This window comes from Jaculus jaculus, chromosome 13 (assembly GCF_020740685.1).
Source record: "Jaculus jaculus isolate mJacJac1 chromosome 13, mJacJac1.mat.Y.cur, whole genome shotgun sequence".
Lineage (NCBI taxonomy): Eukaryota > Metazoa > Chordata > Mammalia > Rodentia > Dipodidae > Jaculus > Jaculus jaculus.
Window position 1 is genome coordinate 22385103 of NC_059114.1, and position 26446 is coordinate 22411548.

Sequence of the window (26446 nt, forward strand, 5' to 3'; positions counted from 1 at the left end):
ATGCTTAAAAGCAAATCTCAGCAGGCTGCAAGGCTCTTTATATCACTGGTGCTCAAGTTGAAACCCATGCACTTGCACACTCCAGCCAAGTGATTTACCACTGGGCACCACTCCCAGCCCTTAGAACACTGTTTAAATTCCCCTGGTTTTGGTAGCTTTACTCTGTACTGCTTGAAAGGCACAAAACCTAAGCTGGGGGGGAAAAACCTCTTTTTTAGGTTCAATTATCAGTCCACTGTGATGATTTCTGAGGAAGCAACGTGGCTGTCCAAGGAGAGAATGGTAGCTATGACGTGCCGGCTCACTGACAGAGCGACTGAAAGGCTCGGGAATAAGGGCTTGACAGAGACCAGCAAACTCAGTACACAGATTAGTATAAACACTATATTTATTAAATAGCTTTACAGTTTATTTCAATGTATTTACAGAACTATTCCTGCATAAGTTATATTTCAGACATCCGATTCAGGTAATTGCCTCTTATATGACAATGATAGTCTCAAAAGAAAACAGCAGCTCATTAGTACACAGATTCAAATTCGCTTCATTATTCAGCCATCTTTGCCACGACCTACCTGCTAACAGTTCAATTTTGACATAGACACTTTTTAATTAAGAAGTCCAATTTTGCAGCGAATTTTAACTTTTTAAAACAAATTGAATCCAAATGTTTTCCAATTTAGATTTTGTTTTATAAGCAGATTTAAAACAAAAAAAAAAATTCTTTTGGTATTGTAACATCTGTTTGATGCAAAAGTGACTCAGTTCCAGAGAAACTGAACATTCTAACTTCTATCAAAGATAGCTGGTCTAAGGTGACAAGGAGCCATGAACTTACCTGAAGTATAAACGTTTACAGTTCTAGCCAATCCTGTTGACCATCTCCGAAACATTCAAAACTGACTCACTCATTCTCCCATCCTTCCTTGCTGCTCGGTGCAGTAGGCAGGTGGTTCTGTGGGTGGCTTCCGTCTGCCGGCTACTCCGTTCAGAACAAGGGCTGCGGGCGGGAAAGGACACTGTCCCACCGCGCAAGCCCGCACCGAGTGTCTACTCTAGCACACAGCCCAGCCCCAGACAGGCACACCTGGAATGGATTCTTCTGTGAGTTAGCAACCTATCAACCGAGTCAAGTACAGTAACACAGGACAAATAACTTGTTTTCCCCCTCAACTTTTCTTTCATTTTTAAAGAGTCTAGGGACTCTCTACTTCATCTCCATTTGGTAATTTTATTTTTTGTGCGCAGGCAGCTTAAGTTCATAGGAAGAAATAAGGTTGATATGTTTAGAGTGCACATTTTAAAACAGAACAAAATAAAAATTTCAAGCATGTGATAAAAATATTCATTTTTATAATACAGTATTGCTTTATAAATATAGATGGAAAAGCTATAAACTTTACTGGTCTTTGGTGCATCCAGAAAGGGACAGATAGTTTGCCTTTGTAAATTAGAAATCCAAATTTTCTCGTTATAAAAGTCCACTCTATGAGGCAAATGTGTGTGTTTACACTGTGTGATTTAAAATATATTGAACACACACACATACACACACACACATACACACATGCCAGGTTCAAAGTGAGACCCACCAAGTGGTACAACCTGGGTGTGTGACTTGGGTCCAACAGAGCCCATGACCAGAGGGAATGTGAAGTGGCACTCACTCCATCGACCCCTGGCAGTCATAAAATTTAAGTGCATAACAAAAAGGATGAGGAAAGGGACATAAAATAAAACATTTTAATACACTAGTCTACATGCCAGATCCAAAGTCAACTCCACCAGGAAATGCGACTCTGCCCTACTCTTCAGTGTCCCAGGAACAGCTGATTTCTAACCATCATTGCTCAAAAAGGAAGTTGATGAAATAAGTTGTGTACGTCACCATCAATCTAGCTTTCTACAAAGATTGTTTGACGGGGTCAATAACAGCAGAGCAAAGCCAGTGACATGGCCAGCACTGCTCTTAACAGGAATTAAATGGTGGCATTGGAGAATTAATGCAAAATATATCCAGATCATAAGGCCACATACCTCTGACCAAAAAATAACTACCATAATTACCAGCCCAAACAAAGAGTTGAAGTCATTGGCCCTAGTATAAATATTCCTTTTAACAAACCCTGTCTGGATGCAACTTTTTTTAAAACTTTAAAAAATACACAGAGACTGCAAATATTTGTGCAAAATAAATACCCCACCATTTGTCCCTCATGCTTCCATGTTCGGTACGAGCACGATGATTTCTCCTTATTTAAACAGTGTCCCTCACAACCCTCCCCCCAGCCTCTGTATCTCCTCACCAAAGAATTCAGTTTTGTCAGGTTAGGGTAGTTAAGGCATTCTGACATGTAATTAATTAAAGATGATTCAAAATAGGTATCTAACATTATGCCAGTTTAGGAATAGTAGATAAATTACTGAACAGCTTACAAATGAATAACTCATTCTTATTATAAATGAAATGCCTGTTACAAGCATGATGCATTGAAATATAGTAATGACATGTACATGGTACATGTTAAACAATTTTAAATAAAACAAAAGCTCGACAGTTACTCAAATATACAGTACAAATTCACAAAACAAAATCTTTTAAAACAAGTTGAGGTAACCTCAAACATAATTTTAATGCAATCAACCAGGAGTCAGCATCTCCTTTAGAGAAGGGACTTTCTATTCCTCCTCAAGTAGAGCTCATCAGGTTTAACTGCATTCTCATCTGTACACCACTGTTACCTGACTTATATATAAAACATGGCTTTAATTTAAGGATTTCTAAGTATATATTTTTCTACCACCAAGTTAATGAAGGAAAAAAAAACTGACCCCAAAATATCTATCTTTACAGCAGTCATGTGCACAAACCTTAAGCAGTTTGAGTTTGCAGACAACGGGAAACCTGACACGGGGTAGTTTTAGGAAAAAACTATCCACTGCGAATGGCTATTCGGAAACTGTAAACATTAAGCTTGATTCAGAAACCCCTATAATTCTGCTGGGGCAACTGCGAGTGTCAGATTATCACTGTTCTCCTGCAGGGCTCTGTGCTGCTGTGGCTGCTGCACCGCTGTCTTACAGACCCAGTGAACTCGGGGCAGACTCTAAGAAAGCCAGGCTAAGGGAAGAGCGTGCTGTCCACAGGCAGCCATGTTCCAAATTACAGCTGTATATTCTCACCCTACCAGGCCAGAGGCCGACAGGGGCATCCTCTCAGGGTGGAGGAATGTCAGCCACAGCATTCAATTCCTTGAGGAGTTTTAATCTTGAGTAGTATTTCCTTAAAACATTCTGGAGGGAGTCTTCCTTCCCACTCCTCCTATAGATCAGGCCACAGCCTGTATTCTAGACAAAGAAATAAACTGCCAAACTTTAATCACAGGAACACATTAAGCATCTTTAAAAAGCACAAAATATTTGCAACCACAGAACAATAATTAAAATTTCTTCCAATTTGTGATCCAAAGAAAGCTGCTGGGGTCAAGATGTCATAGCCCAGAGCAAAGTTTGGGAGCAGGACTGTGAGCTCCTGGAACCAGGAGTTGAAATGGGAACACAAAGCCACATCTAGTCATACCAGAGACTGTGACTATGGAGGACATACATGGAGAACATTGCTTTTGACCGACAGTTTTCTAGTAGATGTATCATTATTTACTATTTGTGTTAGGCTTTTAACATCCCTTTAACACACTGTAATTTTGAATTCACTTTATCAACATCACTCATTTCCAACACTTCAACCGCTTTTGAAAAGTAATAGGCTTGGAAAACCTCCGGAAAAAACGAAGGCTCATCTTCAAATCCTGCTTCTGTTTCTCTTCGGCTGTTGCCTGCAGGTCCAAGCTAGTGAATGATAGTGGTTCTCAAGAGGTCTCAAACAAACAGGCCAGAGCTTACACCAATGGCCACTGAGATCAGTGGCAAAGAAACACGGTCCTGCCAGCAGGATCAGCACACATGGCAGGGAAGTGAGGCAACAAGGGGGAAGGCAGGAACTGGCAGCATGGCCAGTCAGTCTGTGTACTCGGCCACTATGGAAAGGAGGACAGTGATGTCATCTGGCTTCCCACCTAAAACGCAAACACAAACCAAATAGCATGTCTTACAAGGGAAAGTCAGTCAGAACTGTGGGCTCAGATAAGTACTACTATAAAGAGTACTGCTAGTGTCTGGATTGCTAATGTACCCCAGTGGAAAAAGGGAAAATAATAGAGATATACTTAAGGCCATGTGTGGTGGCATATCCCTGTGATCCCAGCATTAGGAGGTGGAGGGAGGGGGATTAGGAGACCACCCAACATGGACCTCATAAGGCCCAATCTCAAAAAGCCAAAATGTAGTAAGTAAATAAATACTAAAACAGTTAACAACAGAAACAAAATAAAATGAACCACTAAGAATCTGGGTGTGATAACACACACCCTTGAAATCACAGCATTTGGGATACCTAGGTAGAAATTACCACAAATTCATGGCTAGCTTGGGCTGCGTGAGGCCCTGTTATAAAACAGGAGCTCTGAGAAAACGGCCCCCCAGGCTCTGCTCACCCCAACGTGTCGGCAAGCGCCGGAGGCCCAGAGGCCAGCCACATGCTTCTATCACAACCCTAATCTGGACAGACACGTTCAGTGTTTTGGAACTAGGAATAGCCTTGCACTCTAATCTGCCAAGCAGCTATGGTATGTGCTTTCTTCTATTTTAACACTTCCTGGAGCACTCAGACATGCTCCGTGTGTCACACTGTAATGTTAGCAAGAGCTTGACCAATGCCACAGCTCTGACATGGTAGCACCAACATGTTGACCAGCAGGGAATGGCCTGCTCCTGCAGCCACACCGTGAATCCAACAGCAAGACTGCCCAGCCAAGGGCAGCTGACTTCTCACTGTTTCCTTTTCAACTGCTGTGGCAATCTGGCAGGCAAATGCTATCTCCGAGCCCTGCAGAGCCAGAGGAATGGAGAAGCAAAATGTCAGCCACGTGAAGGGCAGAATGTTAAACTGCTGGAATGTGCAGGCCCAGCTCAGAGGCCTGTAGGGCTGAGGTCCAAGCACTGCAGTGGCGGCAATACAGGGCTCAGGTTCCACCTGCCAATCAAGTTCACTTCTGAAAGGGCATCCTCGGTGGGGAAGATACTACCACATGCGCTTAGTGTCGTCCTTCCAACCTTGCTCAATGGCAGGCAGGGCTCATAGCCGGGAGAGAAATGACACCTACAATCTCAGCCAGAATGCTCCCAGTCAGTTGCCGTGACCTTCCCAAAGAATGCTTACCTCTCACATTCAATCCGTTGTCACATGCAAACTGTGCAAAAGGTGACATATAATTTGGGTCATAGGCCAGCTCATGAGCTTGCTCAGCAATGCTTCTTGCAGTCTGTTGTATACTCTCATAATTTGAATTCTATGATGAAATGAAAGAACGAGGAGTTATTTCTACCGTAACGCCTCTCATGATTTCTACATTCAAAAAATGCACTTCTTGCAAGCATCACTTTAAGATAGTAACATCTACCTGAAGGTTTATTCTGGTCAGAGCAGATGTGAAAATGCTGCAACCTGGAACAAGACCACCAGGGTTCATGCAAACCTCAACCACAGTCATTTGTTAGCAGAGCCTTGGGCCCTCAAATTTAGATTTTCATTTTTGCTTTCCCAATTGAAATGTTTGAAGCCTTCTTGCTAAAATGGGAAGGCCTGAAAAGATGGATTCTGACCACATTTTTACTAAGACATCAAAATTTCCTGCTTGGAAATGTAAGCTGGCAGCCAGTTTGCTCTCCAAGTAAGAGTTACCAGCTGGCTGTCCTGCTGGAAATATCTTTAGGGTTTAAAAAATTTTTTTTGAGGGGGGAGGTTTGAGGTAGGGTCTCACTCTAGCCTGGGCTGACCTGGAATTCACTATGTAGTCTCTGGGTGGCCTTGACCTCATGGTGATCCTCTTACTTCTGCCTCCCAAGTGCTGGGATTAAAGGCGTGCATCACCATGCCCCGCTCTTTAGGTTTTGGACCACAAAGATTTTTGTTTAGCTGTGTACTACTGAACAACACCCTGGCCCGGGCCACTTCAACTTCAGTCTGCAGGAGGAGGGAGAACACCAAGTCCTCTGGACTGTTTCTGCTTCAACCACTCTATGATGAAAGGGCTTGGGCGAAGTATTTTTATTTACAATCATAATTTCCCCAAAGTTCATAAAATGCTCCTTTCCAACTAACAGAGACAATGCAACTGACTCAATGGAACTTGGCTGCACAGAGGGCCAAGGACCCCCAGGCTCAGCAAGCTCCCAGTTAATTACCTTTAGCTTTTTCAGCTCCTGGAGAATCATATAATCAGGCATGTTGTCAAAGAGTCCATCTGTCGCTGTCAAGATGATGTCTCCTAACTGGACATCGAAAGATGTGCTATCAGCAGCATCTGGGCTGTGGCAGACAGGGAAGGAAGGCGAAGTTAAGGAAGCCCTTTAGACGTAACATTCAAAGGGCCCTACGGGCACCACTTTACAAAGTAATGAGGCTTTTTAAATGGAGTCAGCTTTTAAAAGGGCATTTTGAAATTCCTAAACTTAAGGACAATTAACTAAAATGGCAATATAAATGTTTCAAAAGCTTAACTGAAGCTCCCAAGTAAAGCTGAGTGATTAGTCACATGTGGCTTCAGAGGAAGGCTTCTGAGTCAGACCTAACGGCCTGGACCAGCCCTGTGGAAATGACTCTTTTCCTGACTCTTCAGGACTGGCTCCCAGCAGGCCAACTCATCCTCACCCGTTACACTGCATGCATCCCACTTGCCTGCCCACCCAGTGTGGTGCTCTAAGTGCCCAGTTCAGTTGGGCCAAGATACCCAGTACCTTTGGCATGATTACTCCCCCAGACACCTGAGACTGTGGTATAGTCAAGGACTGGGACTCTCCCACCTCATTAGGTATTTGGTGTTTGCTCATTAGTGTACCTGACATGCAGTGCTTTGAGAAATATGTTAAGTGACTCACTAGAGCAACAGAATATTGAGGGAAAAAACCCTTCACTGTTTTCCAAGAGCAGAGGCAGGTAGTATGCAGCACATGCAGCTGTTTCTGTAAAGGAGGGGATCATATGAGGGTTCTAAATCAGGGGCCAATTTGGAGAGTCTCAAACTTTGACCACTGACTTGCTCTAGAGAATGTGTGGCGGGGGCAGGGAGAGGAGGGAGACTTTCATACATGTCTTCGTACACAACTTTTTTTCTTTTCTTTTGTTGAGGGTCTTCCTGTGTAGCCCCAGACTGTTCTTGAACTCATAACTCACTGGGTCAGCCAGATAGGTGTGTGCCACCACTTTAAGCTGACTACAGCCTTTAGAGAAACAGATGGGAGACCTTTCTCTCTGATGGCGCCTGACAGCGACATGTAGCAGTGGGCACGTCAGGTGGAAGGGTCCTACATCCTGGGCTCACAGCCTCCTGTGAGGCTGCTGCTTGGCTACTTCTGAAGGCTGAAACCACTGCTTCCAGGCCTGCAAGGGGGCGGGTGCAGGTGAGATGTCTAAGCAGCTAAAAGCCAGGAAGACCCTTCAGATACAGACCAAAAGGGAGTGCTGCAACCAAGGCACCCCAAGCTTGACAGAAACCCCTACTTGCACGAGTGACAAGATATAAAGTAGGTGAAGAGACAATGAAGTACACCACCCACGCCTGGGGAGGTCCACTCAGTGTAGGAGATAGAAACAACTCAAGGCAATTCTCCTCTGCTGTCTTTGCAAATGATTCAAGTTCTAGAAGTGCAGATTAATGACCAGGCTGGCACTGGTGCTGTTTTATGCTGAAGTTTTTCTTTCTCCAGGAGTGGCCTTTGCCATTCTGCTTGTGAGAGCATTGTTCCCATTGGCCAGTCTGTCCTCTGCTAAGACTCCCACCCGTGAGCTTGGTGTTCTGCCCGTTCTGATTGAACATACTGTGCTGCTGGAAACTTTTGACTACACTGAAACACGAGCTGCAATCACATGCCAGCAAGCGTCTCTGGGCTCCAGGGGAAGCCACCTCTACCTCACCGGCAGGTCGGCACAGCACAGCCATGACCCAGCTGTCCACAGTGTAGAGATCTAGAGAGTCAGCAAGGCTACTCCAGCACTGAGAAGTCCAAACAGGCAGCAGCAAATGAAGGAAAATTAAAAGCACCATCCTCAGCCAGGTGTGGTGGCACACACCTTTAATCCCAGCACTTGGGAGGCAGAGGTAAGAGGATTGCCAAGAGTTTGAGGCCACCCTACTGAGACTACATAATGAATCCCAGGTCAGCCTGGGCTAGAATGAGACCCTACTTCAAAACACCAATAAATAAATAAATAAAAGCACCATCCTCCAGAAACTGTCAACTGAGCCTGGCATCCATGAGGCATGCAGTTCACTTGAACGTGGCTACTACTACTCGGCATTAGAGCCAACAGAAGAATACAAGAGCGTCTCTACTCAACGTTCTTCAGTTCAAGTCACCAGCCTAATTGAGGGTGCAAAGTGCTTCCCCTTCTCGTGGACTCAGCACCCCCGTCTTTTTTTAAAAAAACATCTTGCTGTTATAACATAGGCTGACCTCAAACTTATGACCTTCCTGCCTCAGCTTCCTTTCCTGCCACTGTTCCTTGTCACCAAAAAGACTTTTAAAATGAGCAACACAGATACCTCATTATATATTATGTTCAATCCAAATACAAAGATGCAGACAGACCCATTTATTTATTTTATTTTATTTTTTTGGTTTTTCGAGGTAGGGTCTCACTCTGGCTCAGGCTGACCTGGAATTCACTATGGAGTCTCAGGGTGGCCTCGAACTCTCGGAGATCCTCCTACCTCTGCCTCCCGAGTGCTGGGATTAAAGGCGTGTGCCACCACGCCCGGCCAGACCCATTTTATGATAGTTTGAACGTAAGATCTGCCTTCATAAGTACAAACAGACAAGCTGGCACTTGCTAGGGAGCTCCTAGTTTTCAAAAGGCCCATTATCCACTTAGGGGTTGCCAATGAAGTCTGTGCCAGTTCCTATAAAGTTGCTGCTAAAAAGCAGTGCAGGGGCTGGAAGGATGGTTTAGTGGTTAAGGTGTTTACCTGCAAAGCCAAAGGACCCAGGTTCAATTTCCCAGGATCCATGTTAGCCAGATGCACAAAGAGGCACACACACCTGGAGTTCCTCTGCAGTGGCTGGAGGCCCTGGTGCACCCATTCTCTCTCCCTCCCTCCCTTTCTCTGTCAAATAAATAAATCAAAATAAAATATAATTTTTAAAAAAGGGCAGTGAAGCTGGGTGTGGTGGCACATGCCTTTAATCCTAGCACTCAGGAGGCAGAGGTAGGATCACCATGAGTTTGAGGCCACCCTGAGACTACATAGTGAAATTCCAGGTCAGCCTGGACCAGAGTGAGACCCTACCTTGAAAAACCAAAAAAAAAAGGAGGGGGGGTAGTGAAGGGGCTGGGGCCATGGCTCAGCCATTAAGGCACTTGCCTGCAAAGCCTAAAAACTGGAGTTTGATTGCCCAATACCCACGTAAAGCCAGATGCACAAAGTGGTACAAGCTCCTGGTCTGTTTGCAGCTGCTGGAAACCCTGGCATTCTCTGGGTCTGTCTCTCTCCTCTCTCTCTCGGCTTGCAAATTAATTATTAAAGTAAAATTAAGTAATTAAATAATTAAAATAATTATTAAAATCATTAAATTAAAATATACCTTTTTTACAGCAGTATAATCAATCTGAGACTCATACTAAAGCTTAGACTAAGACCTAAAAATTAACTTAGAAAAGCTCTAAGAAAGCCGGGCGTGGTGGCGCACATCTTTTTTTTTTCCTTAAATGTTTTTTGTTCATTATTTATTTATTTATTTGAAAGTGACAGAGAGAGAGGGTGAGAGAAAGAGACAGACAGAAAGGGAATGGGCGCGCCAGGGCTTCCAGCCACTGCAAACCAACTCCAGACGCGCACGCCCCCTTGTGCATCTGGCTAACGTGGGTCCTGGGAAAACGAGCCTCGAACTGGGGTCCTTAGGCTTCACAGGCAAGCGCTTAACCGCTAAGCCAGCTTTCCAGCCCCCTTTTCTTAAAAAATATTTTTTGTTCATTGTGGTGCACATCTTTAATCCCAATGTTCAGGAGGCAGAGGTAGGAGGATCACCATGAGTTCAAGGCTACCCTGAGACTACACAGTGAATTCCAGGTCAGCCTGAGTAGAGTGAGACCCTACCTCAAGGGGGGAAAAAGTGTCTTGGAAGGTTCTTGACAGTTTAAAATGAACTGCGAGAGAAGATATTAGGGGAAAAACAAAACAACAACAAACACCAGGATGAAACACCGTGGAGACCAAGGTCAGACCGCCTTTCCGACAGTTCTACTGGAGGCCTGTAGGAAGAGAGCCAGGCAGTTGGTCTGTGAAGCAGCATGCTCCCAGTCGTGGTGTCTATCAGAATTCGGCGTGACTGTGAAAACACCTGACAAGGGTCGGCCCGAGAGCACTTCCTCACAGGAAAGCGCCTGTCCTACTGTACTCAGGGCAGGCGTGAGAGCCACATCTGGCTCATGAGATTACCTGTCACTCAGGACGACTCCCTCTGCTTCCGGGGGAGCGATGGAGAGCTGGAATGGAGTGTTGAAGTAATGCTGCTGCTCGTCTGATCGGTGCACCACTTCGCCGCCCCTGACCACCAGGAAGCCAGAATCGCCCAGGTTGGCCGTGTGTAAGCGGTGATTACTTCTGTCCAGTACCACAATGCAGGCGGTGCTGCTGCCTAGAAACAAGATGGATAGGATCCACCGCTAGCTTCCCCACCCCAGGCTGCTGATCACACACCTCCAGGGAGCAACATGTCTGCTGTACGCAGATCTGACCTTGTTTGCTCCACGCTCCCAGGAAAGGCAGCACAGCCTGAGCAGATGCAACCCGGTAAGGAGACACTATTGGGGTGCCACAGAGGATGTGCTGCCTTCCTTTGGCAGAGACAGGGAAGTGCAGGTGACTGGCGCTCCACCACAGGGCTCTGACCTCCAAAGGCCCCCAAAGCTGGTTAGTTTTGATCCTTAAATGCCAGAAAGGCGATGATACACACTCCTGATGCTTCTGGTTAGTCACCACTGCACAGTAAGCCTTCTCCCACAACTCACTAACATTGAAGACAGGACACACCACAATTGTAAGCCAGGTTTCCATCTGTTTAAGCACCCAGAACTTTTACTGTAGACTAATGACTCACTGTGAGGTCACCCAAACACTTTTCACAGGGGCTTGTGAAATCAACCTGCTCGCTCACAGAGCTGGTATGCAGAGGAACACAGCACACAAAGTCCTCAGGCTGCAAAGCCGACAGTGCACCAGAAAGACACACACCAGAAGAGCATGCACCTCACCAAAAACCACACGCAAAATGGTCTGTAATGTGCGGAAAAAAAAGATAAGCATGGGGCTGGGGAAATGGCTTAGCAGTTAAAAAGCACTTGCTTGCAAAGCCTGCCTCCCAGGTTCAATCCTCCAACATTCACATAACGGTAGATGCAAACAAACAAACAAACAAATAAAAATGGCACAGGGTGGGGAATGGTGCTGCACACCTTTAATCCCAGCACTCGGGAGGCAGAGGTATGAGGACTGCCATGAGCTCAAGACCACCCTGAGACTACATAGTGCATTTCAGGTCAGCCTGGGCTAGCATGAGATCCTACCTCGAAAAACCAAAAAAAGAAAAAAAAAGTGCTTGCTTACAAAGCCCACCAGCATGGGGTTCAGTTCCCCAGTGCCTACATAAAGCCACTTGCACAATGTAGCACATGCATCTGGGGTTCACACACAATGGCAAGAGGCCCTGATGCACCCATCTTCTCTCACATACTTTAAGATTTTTTAAAAATAATTTTATTTATTTACTTATTAGATACAGAGGGAGAGAGAATAGACGCGCCAGGGCCTCTAGCCACTGCCAACGAACTCCAGACAAATGTGCATCTGGCTAACGTGGGAACTGGAGAATTGATCCTGGGTCCTTCGGCTTTGCAGGCAAGTGCCTAATCCTCTAAGCCACCTCTCCAGCCCTCACATACATGTTTTTAAAATGTGGCACATGCACCTGGAATTTGTACACAGTGACAAGAGACCTTGGGGTGGCCACCCACATACATGCAACATACAAGTAAATAAAAGAGTACCATTTTTCTTAGTTTACCAAGAACCAACAGAAGATCACACATTGTTGGCAGAAGTGTAGGGAATGTGCTCACTCTAAGTGGAGGTGGAGAGTAAAACTGAACCTTTCTAAGGGTCATATAGTCCTGAAAAATGACCTGTCCTTTGATCTAGCAAATCCATCTGTAAGAACTTATCCAAGAAACTAAGAAATGCAAGGAAGGCTTAAGAACAAAAACACTGTGTAAGAGCAGGCCTGGGAATAAAATGACCCTTTAAGATTAATGGACTGGGAATTAGGCAGGCAACAAAGTTTTGTGGTACTTGCTTTTAGCATGCAGTGCTCTGGGTTCAATCCCCAGAACTGAATTAAATAAAAGAATGACAAAGGGCTGGAGAGATGGCTTAGTGGTTAAGCGCTTGCCTGTGAAGCCTAAGGACCCCGGTTTGAGTCTTGATTCCCCAGGACCTACGTAAGCCAGATGCACAAGGTGGTGCATACATCTCAAGTTCATTTGCAGTAGCTGGTGGGGCCCTGGTGTGCCCATTCTCTTTCTGCCTTTCTCTGTTGCTCTCAAATAAATAGATAAAAACTTTTGAAAGAATAACAAGTAAAATTAAAGAACTGGTTAAAAAAAACAAGTATACACCGTCTATCACATACACCTGCTGTGGAGTCAGCCTGCTGGCATCTGACCCCAGCTCTGCCGCAGGTCAGCTGTGGGATCTGGGGCCAATCACTTCTCTTAACAATAACACCTCCCAGAGTTCTAAGGATTAAAAAAATTAGTCCAGTTATTTCAAACACTTAAAATCTACCTACTGGGCTAGGCTTGGTAACCCACACCTTTAATCCCAGCATTGGGAGGCAGAGGTAAGAAGATTGCTGTGAGTTTAAGGCCAGCCAGAAGCTACTAGAGTTCCAGGTCAGCCTGGGCAAGAGTGAGACCATAACTTGGGGTGGGGGGAAGTAAAGAAACAAGAAGGGAGCCAGGCATAGTGGTGTACATTTTTAATCCCAGCACTTGGGAGGCAGAGGTAGAAGGACAGTTAAGAGTTCGAATTCCAGGTTAGCCTGGGCTAGAGTGAGACCCTACCTCAAAAAAAAAAAAAAAAAAAAAAGCAAAGCCAAGTCTATAATCCTAGCACTTGGGAGATGGGTAGGATCAGAAGTTCAAAGTCATCATCAGCTACACAGCAAACTTACACGAGACTGTCTCAAAACAAGCACAGTGGCTCACACCTTTAATCTTAGCTCTTGAGAGGCTGAAGTAGGAGGATGGCTGTGAGTTTGAGGCCAGCCTGGGCTAACGAATGAGTTCCAGGTCAGATTGGGCCAGAGTGTGACTCTGCTTTGAAAACAAAACACCGCCAAAACCCCCACAAAAAGCAGCTAACCAAGCAAACAAGGAATGGAGCCAGCTGTGTGTTGACTCCAGTACACAATCGTTTTCTAGCTGCGGCCCGCAGACAAGCGCCTGGGTTTAGCCCCAAGCAGAGAGGAACAAGAGTGCCTAGGGACCTGCCTTACGGGGTGTGTAAGTTCTGTGCACACTCACTGCCACTTACCTTTTATTAATTTTTATTTTTTGGTTTTTCTAGGTAGGTTCTCACACTAGCCCAGGCTGGCCTCAAACTCAAAGCAATCCTCCTGCCTCTAGCTCTCACGTGCTGGAATTAAAGGCATGCACCACCATGCAGGGCTCACTTATTGCTATTATATGCTCAGGAATGTGAAAAGGTGAAGGGGGAAAAATCTGGGAACAGAATTACTAATAATGGTAGCCTTTTTCTCTTACTGAAAACAGAGAACTCAATGTAAAAAATTAAAATATAAGCATTGTTTTCATCCTTAATGTTTGACAATCCCACTTGCTTGTTAAATATAATAAATACACTGGCACTACCCTTGACAGTAATGATAAACCATCAATCAGTCCCTTATTTCTCCAAGGCTGAAGAAAACTCACTAGCAGTGCTGTGGGCACCTACCTGCACCTTTGCTTACAACAGAGCTAAGTCACCAGCCCTCCTTCCTCAAAACCATTAACACTTAACACACTGTAAGATCACCACAGCAAGACCCTTGGGGAAGGTGATAGAATCAAATTCTGAGAGTGAAAAAGACCAGGAGAGCAGCACAGCTTCACAGTGCTCAGCAGGAAGCACTCGTGTTGACTCGCTGATTGCTACCCTGGAGCAGAAACCCTCTGAGATGCAAAGAAAATGGTGCTTGGAGGCGACAGCAACCTCTACTTGGCAGCCTATAGTCCTCTTTGTCCAGTTACTGCATGTGGCTTGTCTTATGCATTTTTGTTGTTGTTTTTGAGTTAGGATCACATACCTGCTATATATGTGAAGATGTCCTTGAAGTTCTGATCCTCCTGTCTCTACCTCCCAAGTGCTGGGATTACAAGCATGTGTCATGTGGTGCTGGGAATGGAAACCAGCAAGCACTCCACACCACCCAAGCTATATCTCTAGCCTGAGGTATGGTCTTTATATCATATTTGCTTTGCAGGCATTTCAGCAATTACTGGATTCAACAACCTCATCTGGCAAAGTTATTATTCATGATTATGCCTGAGGCTCATGTAAACCCAGCAACCTATCTTTTGCTTCAGTTTGGTTACAAATGATCCACAGATGTGCAGGTTAAGTAGGGAGATGTGTGTGTACCAGACCTGGCAACAAAAAATTAGCTCAATGTGTTTTAGGAGAACAAATACCACAATATTGCAAGTAAATCTCAAGTTATATCCTTCAATTTATTAACATTACTTCCAGGTTACATAAGAGTGAATGGGAAGGGAAGCAGAGGTAGGGAAAATATATCAAGCCCCTACCCCTGCCAAAACCTCAAGTTTTTTAAGTGCAAAAATTCAGGACCAAGCCTGGCGTGATGATGCATACCTTTAATGCCAGCACTTGGGAGGCAGAGGTAGGAGGATTGAGGTCAATTTGAGGCCACCCTAACAGTACACAGTGAATTCCAGGTTAGCCTGAGCTAGAGTGAGACCTCGGGGGGAAAAAAAATTGCAGGGCTGGACTGGAAAGATGGCTCAGTGGCATTTAGACACTTGCCTGCAAAGCCTGACAACCTGGGTTCAGTTATCCAGTACTAACATACAGCTGGATGTACAAGGTGGCCTATGTGTCTGAAGTTCGTTTTCAGGGGCAGGAAACCTTAGTATGTCCATTATTTTTCTCAAATCTTTTTTTTTTTTTTTAAAGAGAAAGAGGCAGATAGAGAATGGGCACTCCAGAACCTCTAGCCACTGCAAACAAACTCAAGATACATGCACCACTTTGTGCATCCAGCTTTACATGGGCACTGGGGAATTGAAGTTGTGTCCTTAGGCTTTGTAGGCAAGAGCCTTAACCACTGAGCTATCTCTCCAGCCCCAAATATACATATTTTAAAATGCAGGACAGTTATGTGTTTTGTAAGTGGTTGTCTAGGTCAATATAAACCACGAGAGTGAGGATAGTAATGACAAACAAAGGCATTCATGGAGCTGGCTGGAAACTGTCCAGAGAGGTGCCAGAAATAGAATCTAGAATGTTTCACTGTAGAAGGTATCTCTAAATTGCATTTAGAAAAGCAGTACAAGGGCTGAAGAAACGGCTTAGCGGTTAAAATGCTTGCCTGCAAAACTCAACAACCCTAAATTCCTCAGTGCCCACGTAAAGCCAAATGTATGGTGGCACATGCATCTGGAGTTTGTTTGCAGTGGTTGGAGGCCCTGGCACACTCATTCTCTCTCTTGTCTTGTTTCTCTCTCTGGAAAGAAAGAAAGAGAGAAAGAGGGAGAGAGAGAACAAAAAGGAAGGAAGGAAGGAGAAGAGACAAAAGAGAAGAGGAAAAAGAAAAGCAAGCAGTGCACGTGCAGAGTCAAGATGTCCCTTCAGCGGGAAAGGCAGCCAGCTGCTTCATCGCGGCGTGGAGAAGACTGAGGGGCAGTGACAGACAGAAGTCTCTGAAGACTGAAGCTGAAGGACGAGCCTGCTGCAGTGGGGTCCCGCCAGGGAGGCAGGCCTTCCAGTGACCAGAAAGGTTCTAGCACTTTGAAAGCTAGTAACACGCTTCCTGAGTCTGCTGAGAAGATCGGATCCATTTCCAAGAAGCTGGTTAACAGAGAGGCATGGCCAAAGGGCATCCCGCGAGCATCGCAGATAAATGAGTGGAGTATCTGGTTTTGATTTTCTAATTCAAGATTAACAGGGATCTAATTTGTATTGAGCTCCTTTGCAGATTAATCAGCTGTTGGCTGCGGGAGTGTCCTAGCCCCTTTCTCCTTCCCTAGGAGAACCATATTCTGAATTTTATCAACCCTTGCTTTTCTTTCTTCATTCACCATACTTTAGAATCCCTGAGCCAGTCAAATTATGTTTCTAAAAGTGCAATCCAGAGAAGGCAGTGTCGGTGGGGTCCTGCAGCATCTCCTCTTTGCAGCACTGAGTACTGCATATGGCCTTGTCATTCCTTTCCACAGCACACTTCTACTGATGACGAATATTGAGGCTGTGATCAGTTTTCTACCATACTGACAATGTTGCTAGAATATTCTGGTATCTAGCTTTCGGTACAGATACATAGCCAGCAAGAGTTTCCCTCACGCAGTGTCACTGCCGATAAGGAGAAATGCTGCACAAACTACATGCTGAACTTCATGCTAACAGCAAACTGTCACGTTCCCTCCGCACAGTATCACCCGTCCTGGTTAGCCTACAACTTCCCACCACTCTCTGCTCAATGGAATAGCCTCAGTTTTAAATAGATGGATGTAGCCGGGCGTGGTTAACCAGCACTCAGGAGGCAGAGGTAAGAGGATCGCTGAGTTCAAGGCCACCCTGAGGCTACAGAGTGAATTCCAGGTCAGCTTCGAGTAGAGCAAGACCTTACCTCAAACAAAACAAAACAAAAAACAGAAGATAAAAATAGATGGATGGGGACCTCATGAAATTACAAAGATTTTGTACTGCAAAGGACACTGTGAATAAAGCAAAGAGGCAACACACAGAATGGGAAAATATCTTTGCCAGGTATGTATCTGATAGAGGATTAATATCTGGGATATACAAAGAACACAAGTTAAATAATAAGAAGTCAAACAAGCCAATTAAAAAATCGGCTATGGAGCTAAATAGGCATATAAGCATCTAAAAAAATGTTCTGTGTCACTAGTCATCAGGGAAACGCAGATTAAAACTACATTGAGATTCCATCTCACTCCTGTCAGATTGTCTACCATCAGGAAAACAAATGATCATAAATGCTGGCGGGGATGTGGGAAAAGAGGAACTCTTCTACACTGTTGGTGGGAATGCAATTTGGTCCAGCCATTGTGGAAATCAGTGTGGAGGTTCCTAAAACAACTAAAGATTGATCTACCATATGACCCAGCTATAGCACTCCTAGGCATATATCCTAAGGACTCATCCCATTTTCTCAGAAGTACATGCTCAACCAGGTTTATTGCCACTCAATTCATAATAGCTGGGAAATGGAACCAGCCTAGATGTCCCTCAACTGATGAGTGGATAATGAAGATGTGGCACATTTATACAATGGAGTTCTACTCAGCAGTAAAGAAAAAATGAAGTTATGAAATTTGCAGGAAAATGGATGGATTTGGAAAGGATTATACTAAGTAAGGTAACCCAGGCCCAGGAAGCCAAACATCACATGTTCTCTCTCATATGTGGATCCTAGCTACAGATGATTGGGCTTCTGTGTGAGAAGGAAAAAACTCAGTAGAAGAGGCCAGTAGGTTAAAAAGGAGATATAAAGGGAAGAGAAAGGAAGGGAGGAGGGTACTTAATAGGTTGGTATTGTATATATGCAAGTAGAAGAATACATTAATGGGGGTGAAAAGGCCCAAAGTGAAGTCAGGGGAAGAGATTGAGTAAAGGCAAGGTGGAGGGAGGGCTAATCAAAATCTAAGAGGATGCAAATAAATCATATGGAATCCTCCGGTTTCAGACAATGGACACTCAGGAGCCACAGATTGTTGTTAGGAAATTTTCAGTGCCAGGGATGAGATACCTCCAGTGAGTTGTTGGCCAGGGAGGTTCCTGATGCCCTCAAAACATTATAGGCCATTGCCAAGGCCCTTGGTTTCCCACCAGGAATAGATGGTAAGACCCTATTGCTGAAGACTCCACATACTTGGGCTGCAAGGCCACTAAGAAATCCTGCTGGAACTGAGCTGATAACCTCCTCCATGTAGACCAGCTGACAGAAAGCTGGAAGAAGCCATTCTACATGCAGTTCAATGGGAGAAAGAGATAACACCAGTGAAGATACTCAACAGTGGACACTGGAAGCCTTATAATTGGCCAGTCAGGCCAAATGAGCCAACGGGTGCAATAGTGGCATGTCTGTCATGGTGGAAACCAACTGCCCTCCAATTGGACTGGAGGCCTGCTCCATGGGGGGAAACACATCCCTGATACTGAAAACTTAAAACAGGGGTAGTCATGAGCCCTAGGGGTGTAACATCTGCTGATGTCTTGAAAAATGTATATACAATGCTTATCAAACTGCCCAGTAAGCACTTTTCTTAATATTTATACCCTTATATTAATGCTACTCTCACTTTGGGTAGGGAATCTTCTCTTTTCAGATGGCAGTGACTATGGGATGACTCAGAAGGTATCATAATGCTGGAAAGAAGTGGCTGGAGTACTGAGTAACATCTCGCTCACACCTTCCAAATCTCAGGGCCTAATGCGGAAGAGGTGGCGGAAAGAATGTAAGAGCCAAAGGAAGGGTAGGACTCCGTACAATGTGCTCCCTCCATACATAAAATGGCCTGGATATCCATGACCTCACAGTGCCTGACACTACCTACACAAGACCATCGTAAGAGGAGGAAAAGACCATGACATCAAAATAAAAGAGAGACTGATTGAGATGGGGAGGGGATATGATGGAGAATGGAATTTCAAAGGGGAAAGTGGGGGGTGAGGGAGGGTATTACCATGGGATACTTTTTATAATCATGGAAAATGTTAATAAAAATTGAGAAAAAAAAAAAGACAAAAAGAAAAGTAGGAAAAAAAGAGTAAAAAAAAAAAATAGATGGAGGCCGGGCGTGGTGGCGCATGCCTTTAATCCCAGCACTCAGGAGGCAGAGGTAGGAGGATCACCATGAGTTCAAGGCCACCCTGAGATTACAGAGTTAATTCTAGGTCAGCCTGGAGCAGAGTGAGACCCTACCTCGAAAAACCAATTAAAAAAACCCAAAAAACAAATAAACAAAAAAAAACACATGGATGTGGCTTTAATTTTAGCCATTTAGTGCCTACTTTTTAAAGAGGAAACACACAGAATATCTACTTACCCAGCAAAGGTACTTTATTTTGCAGCAACTCACAGTAGCTTGTGGTGAGAATTCCAATGGGATTACTCGGTACAAACCGTCCTTCTTTCACTAAACGTTCACATGTTCGCATTAAAGTCCCTGAGAATTGAGACGGGTCAACGCCATAGTCTCTCCATCCTCCTACACCATCTGCAACCCCTGGAAAAGAAAACCACATTGCAAGTGGGCTGGAGAATGTAACTCAGTGGTAGAACACTTGCCTAACACTGAGATAAACAAGCAAGCAAGCAAGCAAACAAACAAACAAAATCACCAATTTCACAAAGACCCTTACTTCATACTAAAGCATGTATAAGCCTAAATCTCACGGTGAGGAGTATGAATGCATACTACTGCTATTAGTGGGTAATACTAAGTCAAATCTCTGCTTGTAATTTGGTCTGTGAGCTACCACAGGGTGGCATTCATTGCCCACTGACCAAGACTTTAACTTTAGCACGATTATGGTCTGAGTTTGTTGTGCACGCGTAGTGTGGTGTGCGCATGTGTGTGCAGGTGTGCGAGTCCCACGTGCACATGGCAGAGGCTAGAGGAGAACTTCGGGGTGCCCTCACCCCTTCTCCATTACTATCTGTGTGCTTTCTTGGAGTCTCTCACCGACCGTGGAGCTTGCTGTTTTTGAAAGCCCCCCAAGTCTCTGGTCTCAGCTCAGCACAGGACTAGAGTTGAAGTCATGCTTCTGTGTTTGCGCACCCTGAGCCATCTCCGCGGCCCGGAAATGGACCTCATTTTCTTTTTGTGTGTGTTTAGCACTGTGGTGTGGTGCGTGTGGTATACACACATATGGGCGACTGTGATGTCCAGGCATGTATCTGCAGAGGCTGAAGAGAGCATCAGGTATCCCTCTCTATCATTCAACCCCTATTTCTCCTTAAGATGGGATCTCTTACTGATTCCAGAGCTTGCTGTTTTCACAAGTCCCAGTGATTATCCAGCTTGGCTCCCCCCTGAACTAGAGTTACAGGCATGGGTGTCCATGCCCAACTGTTTATGTGGGTCCTGGGGATCAAACTTAAATGGTCTCAAACCCTCATGTTTATGCAGGAAATGCACCTAACTGCTGAACCATCACTCCAGCCCTCTGGGGAGGGGGGAGGTGCTTGCTTGCAAAGCCTGATGGCCTGGGTTCAATTCCCAGTACCCATATAAAGCCACATGCACAAAGTGGTACATGTGTCTAGAGTTTGTTTGCAGTGGCAGGAGGCCCTGGCATGCCCATTCTCTCTCCAACTATCTGCCTCTTTCTCTATGTTGCTCTCAAATAAATTAATAAAAATAAATTTATAGGGCTAGAGTTATATAGGGCTCAGTAGTTAAGCGCTTGCCAATGAAGCCTAAGGACCCTGGTTCAAGGCTCAATTCCCCAGGACCCACCTAAGCCAGATACACAAGGTGGCACATGCATCTGGAGTTCGTCTGCAGTGGCTGAAGGCCCTGGTGTGCCCATCTTCTCTCTCCCTCTCAAATAAATAAAAATAAAAAATTAAAATAAAAAATAAATTTCTGCCTACTAACTTGAAAGAATCAAGAGAGAAAATGTCAGACATACACATTATTAAGGATTTAGATGGCCCACCCTGGAAGGCCTTTCTGTAAGAAATATTAAGAATTGTTGAGAAATAAAGAAATAATGAAAATTAACAAACAAAAGAACGCCTGCACCCTGGGGATGTAGCTCAGCTGGCAGAGTGCTTCCTTGATTTGTGCAAAGCTCTGGGGTCGTGTGGCACTTGGAAGCTTGTGCACACGGTGGTGCATGTGTATGCAGTGCATTTGCAATGGCTAAAGGCCCTGGTATGTCCACTCTCTCTATTTGCCTCTCTCCCCCTTTCTTTCTCTCATAAATAAAATAATAAAAGCTATTCTTTAAAAAATCCAAAAGAGGGCTGGAGAGATGGCTTAGTGGTTAAGCGCTTGCCTGTGAAGCCTAAGGACCCTGGTTCAAGGCTCCATTCCCCAGGACCCACGTTAGCCAGATGCACAAGGGGGCGCATGCATCTGGAGTTTGTTGGCAGTGGCTGGAGACCCTGGCGCGCCCATTCTCTCTCCCTCTCTCTCTCTCTGCCTCTTTCTCTCTCTGCCTGTCACTCTCAAATAAATAAATGAAACTTAAAAAAAAATCAAAAAGTGCTGGGCATGACGGTGCTCACCTTTAATCCCAGCACTTGGGAGGCAGAGGTAGGCAGATCACCCTGACCTTCAAGGGCACCCTGAGAATACATAGTGAATTCCAGGTCAGCCTGGGCTAGAGTGAGACCCTACCGGGAGGGGGGGGGAGCACTCTAGCTAGCACAGCAAAGATTTTCTGAGCCAGAAGCCTCCTCCCATTTAAACATTTATTTTTTGTACATTCAACGTTCACACATCTTTAAACAATGTACTTGGGCTGGAGAGATGGCTCAGCAGTTAAGGCACTAGCCTGCAAAGCCTAAGGACCCAGGTTCAATTCCCTAGTACTCATGTAAGCCAGATGCACACAGCGATGCATGCATCTGGAGTTCATTTGCAATGGCGGGAGGCCCTGGCACTGCCATATTTTCTCTCTCTCAAAAAAAATAAAGTGCTTTTAAAGAATGTACTTGGGGGGACTGGAGAGATGACTCAGCAGTTAAGGTGTTTGCCTGCAAAACCCAACCACCTGGGTTTAATTCCCCAGTCCCCACATAAAGCCAGAGGCACTAAATGCTGCATGCATCTGGAGTTCATTTGCAGTGGCTGGAAGCTGTTTGCAATGGCTGGAGACACCCATTGTTTCTGCCTGTCACTCTTCTCTATTTCTGCTTGTAAACAAGAAGAAAGAATGTACCTGGGGCTGGACACAGTGCATGCCTATAATTGGGAGGCAGGAGGATCACTATGAGTTTAAGGCCAGCCTGGGCTACAGAGTGAGTTCCAGCTCAGCTTGGGCTAGGGTGAACCCCTGACTGGGCTAAAAAAAAAAAATCAACTATAACAAATATAATGTACTGGTACAAAAATTCACTTGACATGAAGTGGACACATGAAAGTACTTTTTTTCTGGTGATGGCAGTTACCAAATGGAACACATCTGGATAGAGAAAGAATCGTGAAAAACAACAGAGAGGGCAGCAAAGATGTACTGGCACTAAAACAAAGACTCCCAGCCTTAGGGGACCAACTAGAAAAAAAAAAATTTATTGGAGCAATTTCAAACTAGCTGATTCAAAGATATGAAGCCTGGGATTTGTTACAAAGTAACTGGAGGTGTACGGTGGGGGGAGAGGAGTAGATGAGTCAGGCTTGCTGTGAACAGATCACTGTTTAAGTGGAATGAGAGCTACCCTCACCTCTACTTGGAAATATACTGACAATTTCCATAATACTAAGCTTAAGTTGGGCTGGAGAGATAGCTTAGCGGTTAAGGTGCTTACCTACAAAACCAAAATTCAATCCCCAGGACCCACATGAGCCAGATGCACAAGGGGGCGCATGTGTCTGGAGTTCATTTGCAGCGGCTGGTGGCCTTGGCACACCCATTCTAATCTCTTTCTCTATCTGCCTCTTTCTCTCTCTTTCTAAAATAAATAAAAACAAAATATTTTTTTAAAAAAAGAACTGAAATCTGGGTATGGTGCACATGCCTTTAATCCCAGCACTCGGGAGGCAGACATAGGACGAGCTGCATGAGTGTGAGGCCAGCCTGAGACTACATAGTGAATTCCAGGTCAGCCTGAGCTAGACAGAAGACTCTGCCTCCAAAAACAAAAAACAAACAAACAAAAAAGAATTTGAGTATAGTCTCTGCAACAATACCTGATTCATTCTTTCAAACAAATAAATTGTTTTTAACCAGTCTCTGGTCCAACAGCAACAATTAAGTTTAAATACAAATTGGTTTCATCTACAAATACCCTTCACAAGAAAACCATTAAAATCTGAGATAGCATTTAGAGTTGGGTCCTGGCACTCACTAAATAATCTGTCAGCAGGTTAAGCCTAACCTGACACAGCCCTTCAACAGTAACAGATTTCTCCCAGAACAGAGCACAGCCTTCCTGGCACCTGTTTGCCTTTTGTGCAGGCAAAGGGTCCCAGCAAAACTCCCCTAGCCAGATCTCTTTAGGGGAAAAGGAAACTCAAAAAGCACTTTAGCTTTCAAATAGTTTTTTGGTTTTTATTGAGGTAGGGTCTCACTCTAGCCCATAGCCAAGGCTGACCTCAAACTCACAGCAACCCTCCTACCTTTGCCTCCCAAGTGCTGGGATCAAAGGCATGCGCTACCACACCTAACTTTGAATAGTTTTTCTATCTGGAATCTACTTACAATGAATTGAGTTATGCAATGGGAAGAGCTGTATTTGGGATCAGAAAAGCTAAAACCAGAATAATCTACATGGATATTGGATACCCAGTTTTACCCAATTAATAGCCTCTCTTACATAACCAAACACCTGAGACCACAACTAATAGCACCTTTTAAATAGTGGAACTAATCCTGATCAACAGGAAATTTAACTCAAAATGTATTTCAAAGGCAAAAAGAAAACGGTTAAAGCAAAGATTGCTGACCACCCTAAAGATGCCATCACATCACTAACCCATAGCACCTGACAAGAAGATTCCTCTCAGCAGTGGAAGCCTCATGGGGGTGCCCACACTGAGTACCCTGGGCTAGGGGAGGACCAAGGGACAGCCTGCCTGAAGTGCTCCCTTCCCACAGTGGGGCATGCCTTTCTCATGGAACCTGTGGGATGTCTCATAGGTCACCAGAGGATGGAGCAAGCCTTCCTTATGAAGCCACACTCGGTAGACCCTAGAGGGTCCTCTAATGTCCACAGGCAGGGAGGGGAACAAGAGGTGACCAACGGCAAACAACCTGACAAATGTGGGGCAGGGCTGTGACCCAAGAGGACCCAGAGCTTCCCACTCACTGGGGCAGACCTGGCACTGTCTCACAGGGCACCAGCAGCCTCATGTGGCTACTGAGCGGGAAGTGTGCTTGCCGTTATGTGTGAGATGCACTTTGGAGTCCAAAACACAGCACCACCAACAAAAATCTTCAACAGTAGCCTTAATGGTTTTATACTGGGCATACTGAAATAGTTTCAGGTCTACTAGGTTAGTTAACTACATTTGTTATTAACATTAACTCCATCAGTTCATATTTCCCCCCCTACCTTCCCGCCACCTCTCTTTAGAGGCAGAGTCACACCTTGTCACAGATTGTCCTCAAATTCCCAAGTTCAAGTGATACTGCTGCCTCAGGCTCCAGAGTAGCTGGGACTATAGATATGTGGCTGCCCAGTTCATCTTACCCTCTTACTGTATGTACTATAAGAAATTTAAAATTATATATGCAATTTTGCCATAGGACAGTGTTGCTACAGACATAAACCCATCTACTTTTTGGAAAATTGAGCATCACAGCAGATGCAAAGAAAGGATTAGGAAAGAGGAGGGGTGAGATGGATCAGGCACCAGCAGTAAGGTTTTAGGGTAGGGCTGGAGAGATGGCTTAGCGGTTAAGTGCTTGCCTGTGAAGCCTAAGGACCCCGGTTCAAGGCTTGATTCCCCAGGACCCATGTTATACAGATGCACAAGGGGGTGCACGTGTCTGGAGTTCGTTTGCAGTGGCTAGAGGCCCTGGCGTGCCCCATTCTCTCTCTGTCTCTCTCTATCTGCCTCTCTCTCTCCCTGTCACCTCTCAAATAAATAAATAAAATGAACCAAAAAAAAAAATATTTTAGGGTAGTGGCAATGAGAAAAGTCATTGAAAGAATGACCACAAAAATAGCTACCCAGACTCAATGATGGCACATTCTATATCAACAGGTTTCTGGGCTTGGGATCTAGAAAGTCCTGATCAGATGATTCTACAGTTGGACAAGTCGTGGGATAGCTGTACAAGACTAAATTCTGCTTTCGAAGTATACTAAGTCCCAGGGGCCTGCAGCTGGCAGAGCAAGTCAGGGATAGGGGATCTCTGGATCGGAGATCTGACACCACAGCGGCAGATGAAATGATCCGGAAGGGTATACAGAGTATTACGTTTCAGGGGGTGTATGCTCAGATTTTATCTTAGAAATGGGAATTCCTGGCCAAATGGCTCATTTGGGGACTGTATCTTACTTGAGGTATCAAGTTAGTCATGGTTCCAATAACTGATCTGGTTTGTCAGAACAATATCGTCTCTAGAGGCAGAGAAAGAAGCTGGAAAGGTAGACTGAATTAGTAACTACCACCAACCAGGTAGTTTCTACAAAGCGATGCCCCAAGAATACTAAATTTCAATTGCAACATAAACATCAGTGTTCCTCATGTGGCAATTTTACTTTGTCCAAAGATCTAGTTAACATAGGCTGTGGTATAATTTCAAATGTTAAACTTCACCCAAAGGCAGTAACTCTTCCCTTCACCTTTAATGCTCGTGGCATTCTTCTCGGAGCCTCACACTGCAGTGAGTGTGACCGGTTTCCACCTGTGAAACACTAGGACGAGTACCTAACAGTGAACTGAAACTTCAGAGAAGTTGAGTGAGAGCCTGCTCAGATCACAAGGGTGGATAACAGATGCATCAGGAGTTACTCACAGCCAGCCACTACTTCTTGTGAGGCTACAGACATCCTTGCATATGCCGAGGCCTGTCCTCAAATACTGCAAGCCACTGTTTTCAAAGCAGCCCTTACCTGTCTAAAGGCATCAAAACATACAAGATTGTAACCAAAAAAAAAAAAAAGAAAGAAAGAAAAAAAATGAGATCGAGTAGAAAGTCAATTTTCTTTTTTTGTTGTTGTTGTCGTTTGTTTTTGTTTTTCGAGGTAGGGTGTCACTCTGGCCCAGGCTGATCTGGAATTCACTATGTAGTCTCAGGGTGGCCTCGAACTCACAGGATTCTCTTACCTCTGCCTCCTGAGTGCTGGGATTAAAGGCGTGTGCCACCATGCCCAGCTAAAGTCA

General features: G+C 44.8%; 1 protein-coding gene across 1 annotated transcript in view; it reads right to left on the reverse strand.

The window, feature by feature from the left end:
* Positions 1-370: 370 nt before the first annotated feature.
* The window catches only part of Pptc7 (protein phosphatase targeting COQ7), a 46344-nt gene continuing 20268 nt past the window's right edge, over positions 371-26446 (reverse strand). Inside the window, exons 2-6 of the mRNA XM_012951824.2 lie at positions 19487-19666; positions 10554-10752; positions 6304-6427; positions 5279-5408; positions 371-4076 (exon numbers count right to left, since the gene is read on the reverse strand). Of these exons, the coding sequence (XP_012807278.2) occupies positions 4018-4076; positions 5279-5408; positions 6304-6427; positions 10554-10752; positions 19487-19666 (692 nt within the window). The 3' untranslated portion in view covers positions 371-4017. The remainder of the gene's footprint in view (positions 4077-5278; positions 5409-6303; positions 6428-10553; positions 10753-19486; positions 19667-26446) is intronic.